The sequence below is a fragment of the Manihot esculenta genome, chromosome 3, assembly GCF_001659605.2.
Source record: "Manihot esculenta cultivar AM560-2 chromosome 3, M.esculenta_v8, whole genome shotgun sequence".
NCBI classification, from domain to species: domain Eukaryota; kingdom Viridiplantae; phylum Streptophyta; class Magnoliopsida; order Malpighiales; family Euphorbiaceae; genus Manihot; species Manihot esculenta.
Genome location: NC_035163.2, coordinates 12,299,610 through 12,313,289, shown reverse-complemented (window position 1 = coordinate 12,313,289; position 13,680 = coordinate 12,299,610). Strand labels below are relative to the sequence as shown.

The window sequence follows — 13,680 nt, the reverse complement described above, 5'->3', positions numbered from 1 at the left end:
GATCATGTATGGGATTAAACAGGTGTACAGGTTGTATGTTAGGCTTGCTATGGGTCCCAGCAGCCTTATGCCGATCTGGATCCTAGCGCCGGTAGCGGTCCGGATTCCGGGTCGTTACATAGGGTTTATGTTGAGTTTATGGATAATGTATGTTGTTTGAGTTGCTATATGTGTTTGTGTTGGGGTTTAGGATAGTTTGAGACCCCTATATGCTTGGTGGTATGTGTATGCATGTCGTAGAATAGCTAAATGCATGTTTGGAAAGTTTGGGAGGCACAAATGCATTGTAGAGGCTGAGTTCTGCCATTTTGGAAGAACTCAGGTTCGGCAGCCGAAGGCACTTTCGGCCGCCGAACCTGCCTATGGTGGCATGCTTTGGCCGCCGAACCCTGCCTCCGAAAGTTGGACTTTCGACCCTGGATGGGAGTTTCGACCGCCGAACCTGCCGCCGAACATGCATGAGTTTCGAATCTGGAGAGAACTTTCGGCCGCCGAAGTTGCCGCTGAAAGTGCATGACTTTCAGATCTGGAGGAGAGTTCGGCCGTCGAAGGTGCCGCCGAAGGTGCCCTGTTCAATCTTCCTTTGTATGTTTTCTATGATTGTTTTAAGGTGTTTTAGGGGGTTTTTAGGGAATAGTTTAGAGTTATATTCATGTATGTTTGGTCCCTCATTTGAGTCCACCTGTGTAGGTTTGGACCCGAGGAACCGAGGACCCCAGCAGTGAGATAGCTGCTTCAGTGTCTTTTCAGAGCTAGCCTGAGGTGAGTAGAATGGATCTTTACGTTTCAAAGCAAATAAATTTCGAGCATGTTCATGCATCACGAATGCCATGTGATATATTAGGTTGTTTGCATTAGAATTCACGAATATGTTGCATTGCATAATATAATGTTGATGTGGATGGGTGTTGAATGATCCATTAGCCCTCGTATGATGACATGATATGATATGATATGGTATGGTATGTAAGACCAGTGAGGCCCATTCTATGCCCCTGGTACGATGTAAGAGAAAGACCAGTGAGGCCCATTCTACGCCCCTGGCACATTGGAATGTTATGCTATGTTATGTAAGAGAAAGACCAGTGAGGCCCATTCTACGCCCCTGGTACTATTGGAATGTGTAGAGTGCTATTGGTGACAAGTCCATCCTTGATGTGATTTGTTTGTGATGTGATGCATTTCATGAAAGCATGAATTTTAATATAATGTTTTTACTATTCTGCTCACTGGGCTCTAGTAGCTCACCCCATTCACTTAACCCCCAGGCTTACAGGTACGGGATAGACCAGGAAGTCAACAAGAGTAAAGGAGTCATGTTTTATGTAATAGTTAGATGTGGACATGTATTTATAATGTGATGTAATGTAAAGAATTGTATTGAGGATAGAATTGTGCTTGGCCCTAGTGTATGTTAATCCCTTTTTGGTACATGATCTTTTAATGAAATGTTTTATTGATGTTTATGTAAGACAAGCTTAATGTATAATATGTTGCCCCATTGGAGCATTTGATGAGGGCTCCAGTGTGGGGTTTTATGTTTATGAGTTTGTGCATGCACAGATTAAGCTTGGTAAATGAAATAAAAAGTTTAAAGTTTTATGTATATGTATGATCATGTATGGGATTTAACAGGTATACAGGATGTATGTTAGGCTTGCTACGGGTCCCGGCGGCCTTATGCCAATCTGGATCCTAGCGCCGGTAGCGGTCCGGTTTCCGGGTCGTTACATAGCCGGTGATCCCACCAGATTTTCAGAAAATGCAATAATTAACTCCATCTCCTTACAATATAAAAGCTAATGATCGCGGAAACCGAAGTACGCAATTCTTACACAACTACTCTTGAGTTCTAAGCAATTTCTTATACTTGCCCCATTCTTCAATTTACTGACTTGATCGTCTGAGTGGCTGCCGTAGGCACCAACCACTTCACATTCTCTTTCTTTTAAAATTAACCAATCACAACATATCTCTATTTTGGACACATAAGTAAGTAATAGAGATCTCTAATGTTATACAACAATCGCTCAAAGTACGCCATGAGTTGTCACCATAAGATAGGGCCACGTGGTAAAGGTTTGATGAGCCGACACTAGGTCTCACCCATGGAAAGGAAGACCCAGCAACCATAGTGTCCGGTTCTTCATAAAGACTCACTCTCTCCTAAATGAGTCGAGTCTTCATATGAAGTTACCATTAGAAGGAAACAATCTAGGAGATACCCATTATACTTGTAATCACGGGATCCCTAATTAATTAGCCGATGGGATCTCCTGTCAATTAGCCAGTGATCCTACCGGATTTTCAAGAGATGCAATAATTAACTCCATCTCCTTACAGTATAAAATCTAATGATCATGGAGACCAAGGTATGCAACTCTTACATAAGTACTCTTGAGTTATAAGCAATTCTTTATACTCGCCCCATTCTTCAATTTAATGACTTTAGCGTTAGAGTGATTGTCGTAGGCATCATCCATCTCACATTCGCTTTCTTGCAGAATTGACTAATCATAGCACAGCTCTATTTTGGCCATATCAGTAAGTAATGGGAATTTAGATGGATGGAATATCTATGGACTTATTCCTTTGTGTCATAAATGTGTCTTCACTAATATAACAATACTTTAACCTTAAAATAATACTTATATCCTCGGCTTGTTTAAGCTACTTAAAGTTGATTAATTTAATTTCTTTAGCACTCCTTAGAATAACCTAATCAGGGAACTATATTACAAATTATTTTTTTAGCACTCTTTGGAATAAAATTTAACTTTCTTGCACTTTAGGGTGAATCTAACCTTTTGAATGGCCTTAACATCACTTATTCTCAAATCCTTTATTATAGCTTTCACTACTTTAACATACTCAAAGGGGTTATCATTTCCTCACACTTGGGGCCATTAAATTTCAAATACTCTTTCGTTTTAGCCCTAATTTTAATATTCGAATCCATAGATACAGGTTATTCTCCATATAAATTTTTCAGACAAGTCAATTATAAAAGAAATATCTACATATCTCACATATCTCAATTTATAAAATCAATTATTTCGTCTAAAAAAAAATAAAAGAATATAATATGTACTAGTTTCAACAACTCTAATTATTATTCAATTAACGATAAAAATATTAAATAAGAAACATTTAGAGGCATTACTTAAATACAATAGGAATTTTACAATTATAACCACATTATATATTTTTTTTTGCATAATAGTACTTATAAGAGATGTAAGATAAATTAAGAGGTTAACTCTTCTCAAAATAAAAGGAGAATCATTCCTAGTTCTCTCCCATGACTATAGTTGATCCTAATATCTTAGTAACAGTAGATTTTAATTCTTTTCTTTATTTAAAAACCCTCCCTAAATTTCCTACAATTTGCAAAACTTAAGTCATATACCTTAAGTGGCGAAAGGGGCCTCCATTGGAGGATTTATTAGGCCTTTCACATGAAATTAAAAAAAAAAAAAAGAAACAAAAGAAAAATATATACGTATCCGCCCATTTTTTATACATATTATGCGCTAGAATTTGACAATAAAAATTATATAAGAATTTTTAATATTAAACTAAATTCTGTTATTATTTAGATAAATTTTCTAAGTCATGGTTAATTCCATAGGATTATAACTATTATTTTAGCATATTGTGATATCAATAAATTTAAATGGTGAAAATATATTGATTCAAAAAAAAATGGTGAAAAAATAGTAATAAAAGAATTTTATACTATAATTTTATATAATCATAATCTAAAAATTTTAATAACACATAAATTGTAAGATCACGCGACTAATTTTATAATAATTTTTTTACATTAAACTTTTTATTTATAGATATATAAGTGATTTATAAATGATATTAAATTGATTTGGTTTAAAATTAAATTAAAAAAATTAAAAACTAAAAATTTAATCTTTTAAAATTCTAATCAAACAGAAATTAAACTGAAAAAAATAATTAATTTAATTTAATTATAACGAATCGGTTCGACGAGCAAAATTGCAACAGTTAAACAAGAAAACCATAAACACAATCAATATCTCCTGCATCAATATTTACCCAAATTCATTTAAAATTTTTAAACTTCTCATAAATATTTCAACTAATATTTAACAGAAAAAACTGAAAAATTAAATAACTAAATGATAATTGAATGAAAAAAAATGATATCAAGACTGAATATAGTCTCAAAGTTCAAATATTATTCTCCCAATTTCTTAAAACAATGAACGGAGGCAAAGCAACGACGACACCAAAGGAGAGGAGCGATGTCACCAAGGGAAGAGGACCGACGACAGCAGAGGCGAAGGAGCGACAATAGAGGAACAGCAACAGAGGAGCGACGACATTGGCAGAGGAGCGACGATGATAGTGGCATGACGACTACAATGGCAGCAAGGAGTGACAACAGCTACGGCAGTTGCAGAGGAGCGACGGTGAAGGTAGCAGAAGAGGAGCGACGGTGAAGGCGAAGGCAACGACAGAGGAGCGATGGCGACAGCAGCTGCAGAAGACGTGATTTTTAAATTAATAGTCATTTGTAAATTAATTCTTCGTACTCTTCAACTTTTGGTTTGAAATTTGTAAATTAATAGTCATTTGCTCCTAATGCTATATAATAAAAGACGTGATTTTTAATAATCATCGGACAAGTAGTACGGTAGTGCAACACTTAATAAATTTTTTTAAGTCTTGAGTTGATCATAGTAAACTAACTTTGTTTTCAATTTTTTTCTTTTACATTTCTTATTAATTAACTAAAAAAAATATTATATATTAAAAATTTAAAATATTTACCAATTTTATTATTATTTATAACTTTAAATATTAATATTGTCAACTCAACTTTTAACTATGAAACCTTTAATTAATTATATAAAATATATCTAGTATAAATTTGATATTATAAAATAATGATCTTCAATAATCATTTAATCAATGTGCAAAATTTAATTAAAATATATATATTGATGTATAAATTTATATATAAATATTCTATTTAAGTGATGGAGAAAGAATTTATATTTAAATTACGTAATTTAATTTTTTTATTAATTAACAAAAAATATTATGTATTAAAATTTTAAAATAGTATGAGAATTTAAGAGAGATATTTTTTAAGTGTACAAAAATAGTATTTACTAGAAAAGACATAGTTTCAAAGAAATATATAGATTAATAGTGTAGTTACTCAATTAAAGGGAGAGATATATAGACTAACAATATATATACATATTTAGTTTATTATTATTTAATATTTTAAGAGTTTAAAAATAAAAAGAAAAAAATAAATATTAAAAAATAGAGAAAATTTATGATAATATTACTTATATCATCATTGATATAATATTTATAATTTGTTCTTGCCAAAAAATATTTATATTATACTTAATTTTTTCTAAAATTATTACTTAATATTTATTGTAAAATATTTATTATTTTATATTAAAAATATATTTATATTCAATATACTACATTTATTCCCATATATATATATCATTAACTTCTTTATTTTAATTTAATTAAATTATAAATTATTGTAATTTATAAAATATATTTTTTGATTATTGTAATATAATTTTAAATAGTAAATTATTTATTTAAAAAAATAATGTAATTACATATTTATAAAATATAAAATTAATATAAATATTTAAGAGATAAATGATATAATTCATGATCTTATTTAATAATTTATAAATAAATATATTATTAAATTTATTTATGAGTTTTGTAAATGAACTTACTAGTTTGACTAAATAAATATATTATTAAATTTGTTTATGAGTTTTGTAAATGAACTTATTAACTTGACTAATGTGTATGTTCACGAGATTATTTGTGAGTTTGCTCAATAAGTTAATTTACGAGCTAATTCATAAATTTGAAAACGAATTTAAAAAGTAAGATCGAGTTTGACTCGTTTAGAGAAAGAGTCGAGTTCGATCGAATTTTTATCAAATCGAATAGATCAAAGAGATCTCGAACCTTCGTTTATGCATTTTTAAAGCTACCCATCAACCATCTCGTAACATATAGTTAATGTGATAACAAAAATCTCTTAAATTTATATAATTTTACTGATATATTTTTAAACCTCGTAATTAAATTAAAATTTTTAAAAAATATAATTGAATCGAAACACCTAATAAATTAAATTAAAGTTTTTATTCAAATTGATTCAGTAAATTTACCCGTTTAAACCGAATACCACTCTTCCCATAAATTTTAGGATCAGAAATTAAACAATATAAATTTTACTTTGCGTCTTTCGAGCAAGGCTAGAAAGTTTAGAATATGTATATATTTTTAAAATTTTGTACTGTATGTTTCTCATAAATTTATATTGAAGTAGTAAAGTTGGTGTGCTTTGTCAGCTGAGGCAGTCCCTTCAAATTGATTTCAGATGTTTGATAAAATTGTAATTAATTTATAAAAGGAGAGCTATTGCACTAAAATTAATTAAAAGTTTTTTATTAAATAACAAAAATAGGCCAACAGTTAGCTTTATTACGTAACTAGATCGATCTTATGCGCATGGTTAGAATATCCTAAAATTAGTTCATTTGTGTAAAGAATGAGTCAACTTTTGAGCACTTAAGAGTAACTAGACCTTATTTATGCTCATGGTTAGAGTGTTTGCCATTAGATTTAAGCAAAATACTTTGCTTAAATGTAAATTTCTATTTTTTATATTTTTAAAATCTTATTATTTATTTTACTTATTAAATAATTATTTTTTTAAGAATCTTTTCCCTTTGGCGGGGGATTTTAGTGGCATAACTCATACAATTGGTAATTATCAATAATCCCTCATCTTAGTTTAGGGTTTTAATATTTTTATCTGCACTCACAGGATTAGTCTGATAATAAGTGTATTTTAATAAATCCGAGACGTTTCGGATTCTAATCCCAATCGCCAATCCCTGTTTAAAAAAAAAAAAAAAAATCTCATCCCATCTTGAAAATTATAGCGTCTGGCATAGCAAGAAATCTGTTGAGAAGCATGGACCTGTGTACTTCATGACTGGTGAATGTGGAGTCGCATTCAATTATGGAATTGTTGTTGTCGATGTTGATGTGATTAGAATTTTGTGGTGCTGTCGTGATTGAATTGAAGCCATTGTTGTTGCGTTAAAGTGTGCCAAGATTACATAATCTTAATTGCTGAGTCAAATTTCAATTCGGAATTGCTGCTATCGTGATTGAATTGAAGCACAGCAAATTTCAATCTGGAATTGCTACTATGGATCAACATCGACGTGATTAGGATTCTAGCCATTATTGTAGTGACAGGGATCAAGCCATTTTTGTCAAGATATTTACCCAGCTACTGAGATATGAAGCTTCTATTACTACTCCAATCAATTGTGAGATTGGAAGCCTCATTGCAATCTCTTATAAGTGAATCTTAATTCTTAGCTAAAAAATAGAAATTTAATTAATTGTGACACAGGCTATTCCTTACATGGGAATTATTTGCACCATAGCAGGCCACTGTGGTGCAAATTCAACCACATTAGAACTATTTGCACTACTGCAAATGCTGTGGTTGATTTTGCACCGTAGTCCTGCCGGGGTGCAAAATTATTATTTTCTATTGCAAAATTGCACCACAAGGCAGCAAATTGCACCATAACAGCTACTGTGGTGGATTTTGCACCCCAGTTTTGTTGTGTGGTGCATAATTACACCACACAGCTACACTATGGTGAAAATTTTCATCACCGTCATGCTGTGGTGGATTTTGCACCTCAGAGCAGCTGTGTAGTGAAATTTTGCAGACCACAGCAGGTCCTGCTATGGTGGATTTTGTACCACGTAGCAGCTGCTGCAGTATAATTTTGCACCTTAGCAGCCTTACGGTGCAATTTTGCACCAGAGTCTTGCTGAGATTCTTGAATTGTAGTGCCTTGGAGGAAGACGTGTGATGTTATTTTGTTATAACTGGTGAGATGTTTATGATCAAGTAAGAACATTTAAAATTACTGCAAACGAACTTCGAAGACAAATGAACCTTTCATATTGGCTAACCAAGCACTACAAGTTTTTTATGTTGCAGACAATATTCATAAAAGTTGGACTGTGTGATAAAAGTATAACATAAAGAATCGGTCCATCCAGAACTTGTGGAACTGTTGATATTTCTATAAGATGCCATCGGAAGATAACATTCAACCTGATGATTTAAATCAATTAAATGAAGTATTACAACATGAAGAATCGGTCCATCCAGAACCTGTGGAACTGAGGACAGATGTTGCTAATGATAATATTAGCTAGAAGAGTATGGATTTAGAACTCCAAACAGTTAAAAGATCTTTAATCCAAAAGAAAAGAAAATATAAATCATGAAATTTATTTTATTTATTTTATGAGAGACTTAAATTATAACAACATTTTTAATCTAAGTAGTAGACAATCTTATTATATTATTTTATATAGTTTTAATATAATGACTTATAATTATTTAATATTTTATTATTAATCTCATGACAATCGTTCTTTTTGTTTTTTCGATATTTGATGAGTTACAAACAATTAGAAAAATACATAAACATGCGTTACAAAAAGTGAAAGGAATTCGAACAAAAATGATGAGGAGTTCATTCATACCAATAAGTGTATTAGATAGAGGAGGGAGACGTGGACAACTATCTCGATCATTCTTCCTACGATAGCTATACAAAGTCGTACTACACTATGTACATACAGTTCTTTAAAAATTATATGGTGATATTTTTATATCTAAAGATAGTGATTATAGGAAATAATATAATGAGATACAAAAAAAAACATATGGAGGTAAATTTCTTATTTTTATTTATTTTATTGAAAGTTATACTTTTATTTTTAACACAGTAATTTATTAATAATTGATGTTGATAGATTTTGATACAATAACACTAGGTTTATTAAGTAGAGAAAGAGGATATGGACAAAATCTTACTACACCATATACATAAAATCGTATTACACTATTTGCATATATTAGAAACGAAAACATTTTTTCTCATTAAAAATATTTTTCTAATATTTTTCTAATATTTTTCTAATAGTATACCAATCCATATGAATCCAGTTTAATTAAATATTATCCTACATTTAAATTTTAACTTGATATGAAAGGGTCTTCCATGCATGGATCCTTACCAATTAAGTTTGAAGATCGTTAATATCCTATATATTATGAAGCAAGTAACTCTCTAATTGGATTAGTTATCCGATGGTCCTTTGTCCAAATCGATTAGTTGAAAAGGTAAGCAAATCAAAGTTGAGCAATGCCCTTTTAATTTGTCTTCCTAAAAAATTAATTAGAAGAGTTGCCTTTCAATAGAATAAAGGACATGAAATGTTCAATGGACGTGGCAACAATATTATTGGTCAAAGCCACATTTTTTTAGACTTATACTTCCCAATCTAATGCTTAGTGGCAACGGATATAAGAAATCTCATCTCCCTCGTGAAGATGATGTTTCAAAAGTCCATTCTTGAGGTCAAAACTATTATTATTAGAAAAATTATTACTTAGTATAAAATTCGTTAGTTAATTTTTTAATTTTAAAAATATATTTTATTATTTAGTCCTTCTATGAAAATAGTTTATAATTTAAGCTCTCTAATTTAAAAAAATTATTAGTTAATCTCTTAATTTTTTTAAAAATTTATTAATTAGTCGTTCTATATTAAAAATTTTTTAAATTTTTTAATAATATTTAACCGTTAAAATTAATAAAATTTTTTAAAATATTAAAAATATTTTAATTTTTTTTTTTAAAATTGAAGAGTTTCTTGATATTTCTCTATCATTTGTGTGAACATCATTATTATAATTATAAAAAAAAATCACACAATATCAATATTTGCTGAGTTCATAACCATGCAGTCATCTTCAGGTTTAGCTCAAACAATGTGAACATAATATATTATTGCAAGTACTGACACATATTATATTATGCACGTGATGACGCAAAACGTACATCTTGAGGATTAAATAATAAATAATTATATTAATTGGATGTTGACATGGTTGAAAAGATAAAATTTCCTAGAAACCCTCATCTGCTTAACTTGATATTGTTAAAAACTCACTACATTTAAAAAAATATTTGCAACGTTTCTCTAATTTTTAATCCTGTAAAATATTTACCAGCTCATTTATTTATGTTACGAATGAATTTTAGTTTATCTAACACTTATTATGTCATTTTATCAAACTACAAGCTAACTTATTTAAATGGAAAAGTATAAAAAATATTATTTTTTTTAAATTTATAATTTAATTTGTACTGAAATAATATTTATGATATTGCGCTGTATATTTTTTTAAAAAATATTATGCAATTAATAAATAATAATAATTTTTAAATATTTTTTAAAAAATTGATATAAAAATATAAAATATTAATTTAATATAAATTAAATTATAGATCTTAAAATAAAAATTAGTGAAACTTATAATATTTTTTAATTAATCAGTAATTTTTTTTAAAAAAGTATCAATTTTTCTTAATGGTAAAAAAAAATTAATATTATTTATTAATAATACGATACTACACATATTATTTCGATACGAATCGAACCGTAAACTTTGAAATAAAAATAAATAAAATCGTAGAATATTTTTTTATATATTTTTTGCTATTTAAATTCTCATAGTATATCTAACGATGCTAATTCTAAAAGGAAACTATAAATGTTTAAGAAACTAAAAGAAAAGAAAAGTGTATCTTTTATATAGGATTAAAAAAAATAATTTTTTTACATATAAAAGAAATTAGAAAATAAAAATATTTTTTTATATTATTTGGTATTCAAAACTTTCTAATTTGATTAATTTAAATTCATGCAGAGCATACTAATTAAAGGCTAAATGTTCCTTTTTAAAGTTTTAAAAGTGTTTAATATTAAGCCTTTTTGAAATTGAGGTTTTTCATTAAAATAGAAAGGGATTTGTATTATTTTATTCTATAAAATTAAAAATAATAATAATAATTAAAGAAGAAGATGAAAAAAGAGAAGCAACTTAAGGATCTGGATTGCATGCTTGATTGAAGGAAGAAAATATAAATTGATTAGGGATTATCTGGATTATCAACTAAGGAAAGCATTTCTTTAAATTATTTTAAAGAAAAAGTTTTTTTTCAAAAGATAATTATTTTTCATTTGATAATTTTATTGATATCTCTATATATTTATTAATATATTATATTTTTAAAATTAAAATTAAATAATAAAAAATAAATTATTTTTTAAAAATATTTTCATTAATATAAATTATTTTTTGAAAACAAATGATTCTAAAAATGGAAAAAAAAAACCAGAAAAGAAAATTAAGAAAGGGACAAATTAGTTCTAGTCAAAGAAAAACTTTTCTTGCCATTGATTTGTGTGCAAGTTTCAAACACAATGGCTATTCTCTCTTTCTCTCTAAAAGACAAACATCTACATGTTATAAAGTAATGCATTTAAAGGATATGTCTGAACATACTTTGCCAAGAAGAAATTGAATAGGGAAGCGGTAGTTGGAGAAGCAGACATCATACAAGGTAAATTGCCTTTTATTTTAATAAAAATTAAAATAAACTTCAATATTCTTAGTGATGGATTGTAAGACTAATTCTCAAATTATCTGAATATATTTTATTATTTTCACCCTGGCTTTACTTTTCTTTTTTATTTATTAATTTATTTTTTAAGAATAATTTAATAATATAATTATTAATAAAACAATATAAGTTGATAATATATTTTTTGTATAAAACTAGATGATATATTAAAAAATTAAAAATACCAAATTTCATATTTAATCCAAATTTATCTTTAAATTATTATTAAAAAATCAAATAAAATCATCATTTAAATTCTATTTAAGATATTCTTTTTAAGATTTAAGAATATGAAAATTACCCTTTTCAATTTATTTGGGAATTTATTTTTAGTGATAATTTAAAAATAAATTTAAATTAAAAAATAAAATTTGATATTTTTAATTTCAGTTATATAATTTAGAAGTAAATTTGCCATTTAAATTTAAAGTATTTTTTTAAAAAAACCTTATCTAATAATTTAAATTTCTGACCAAGAATCAAAGACCATGTCCAAAAGGCTCCAAAAATAGGCAAATATGTCTAAAGAGTGATGTTAAATTCTGATGAGGAGATCATTGAAATTAGCATATGTTACTTCCAGGAAATAACACATACTTTGCCACCAAGTCTCTCACTAAAATTTTTTCATTTTTTCCATAGGAATAGTCCAAAGTGTGCAGGCTGACTTTGACTGGAGGCTCTGCCCCGACCCTATAAATATCTAACAAGGCAAAATTTGTTTCTTTCCATACCAAAACCATAATGATCAGTGAAACTATGACCAGCTCTAGTGAGTGGTTCCCATTCTATGAGCCAACCTCTACTCATGGACTGCCTGCACCTTCTTCTTCTTTCTTTGGATTTTCAGAGGCCAACATGGTTACAACCACAACTGCACAAAGTGGCCATTCTGATCATTGCTTAGTGTTGAGCCCTAGCTGTTCAACTACAGCAACTGCTCCCTTGACACCTAAGGGTTGTGTGTCAAAGCCAACTAGAAGGAGGTCTAGGGCTTCTAAGAAGACACCCACTACCCTTCTCAATGCCAATATCAGCAATTTTAGAGCCTTGGTGCAACAATTCACTGGCTGTCATAGCTCAACTAGATCACTTGGGAAACAGAAGGGTCCAATCAACCTGAATTTTCAACTGGGTAGTGTACAAAATCCTAGTACTGAAACTACAAGAATGAATCCTTTTTACAAGAGTTGTAATACTTGTTGTCCCCATGAGCATCATCAGATGCAAAAACTAGAAGGACAACAGCAACCACTGCAGCAGCAAGACCATGATCATCAACAGCTACTGCAACCGGAGCAGAAGCATATGGTTTCATCACTTGAAGATGTCTGTTTCCCAGGGCCTGGAGACATTGACAGTACTGCTACTGCTGGAACTAATTTGCAGATCCCAGATGAGCTTCTCATCATGGATGATTTTTCTTTGCATGAACTTGCTAGGGAGTCTCTGTATGATGAAATATAATCTAGGTAGCAAGCTAGCTAGCTACCTGGATGATGAATAGATCATACATACAGGATTACTATATTTTCCTTCTTAGATCAAGGGACAATTTACATTTTCCTTCAACTAATCTACAAGCTTATGCCCAAGAAGGAAAACCATTATCCATTGCAAAGAATAAAGAGGAGTAGTTGCTCTTTTTCAGCTTCATGTGATGGAAAGCAATGGGGGTTTTCCTTTATTCATGTTTGTGATCCTTCTGTTGAAGTTAGGAAAATTATTTATCAGATAGAAAATCTAATCCAAAAAATGAAACCAAATTAAAAAATAAAAAAAAAGAAAAATTCAGTTAATTGAACTTACATGGATGAAGCTATGGAGTGATTAGAAGTGTTATTTCTTGGGACGAAAATATTTTTTAAATTAGTTAAATAGATTGAATTATAAATTAGTTAAAATAGATTGAATTAATAATTTTTAAATTTATTATCATCTTTCAAGTGTTATTTCTTGGGACGAAAATATTTTTTAAAATATAATTTCTTTACATAAATGTAATTTTTTTAATTACGACCCCTCCAAATATGATGGTCAAGATCTAGCACTGTATATA

At 29.1% G+C, this 13,680-nt stretch overlaps 1 protein-coding gene across 1 annotated transcript; it reads left to right on the top strand.

Moving 5' to 3' along the window:
• Positions 1–12,357: 12,357 nt before the first annotated feature.
• LOC110612092 (VQ motif-containing protein 22) lies at positions 12,358–13,277 on the top strand. Its single transcript, XM_021752755.2, has one exon. It carries the CDS (start codon positions 12,366–12,368, stop codon positions 13,086–13,088), a length of 723 nt encoding a protein of 240 aa, XP_021608447.1. The 5' UTR covers positions 12,358–12,365; the 3' UTR covers positions 13,089–13,277.
• Positions 13,278–13,680: the final 403 nt, after the last annotated feature.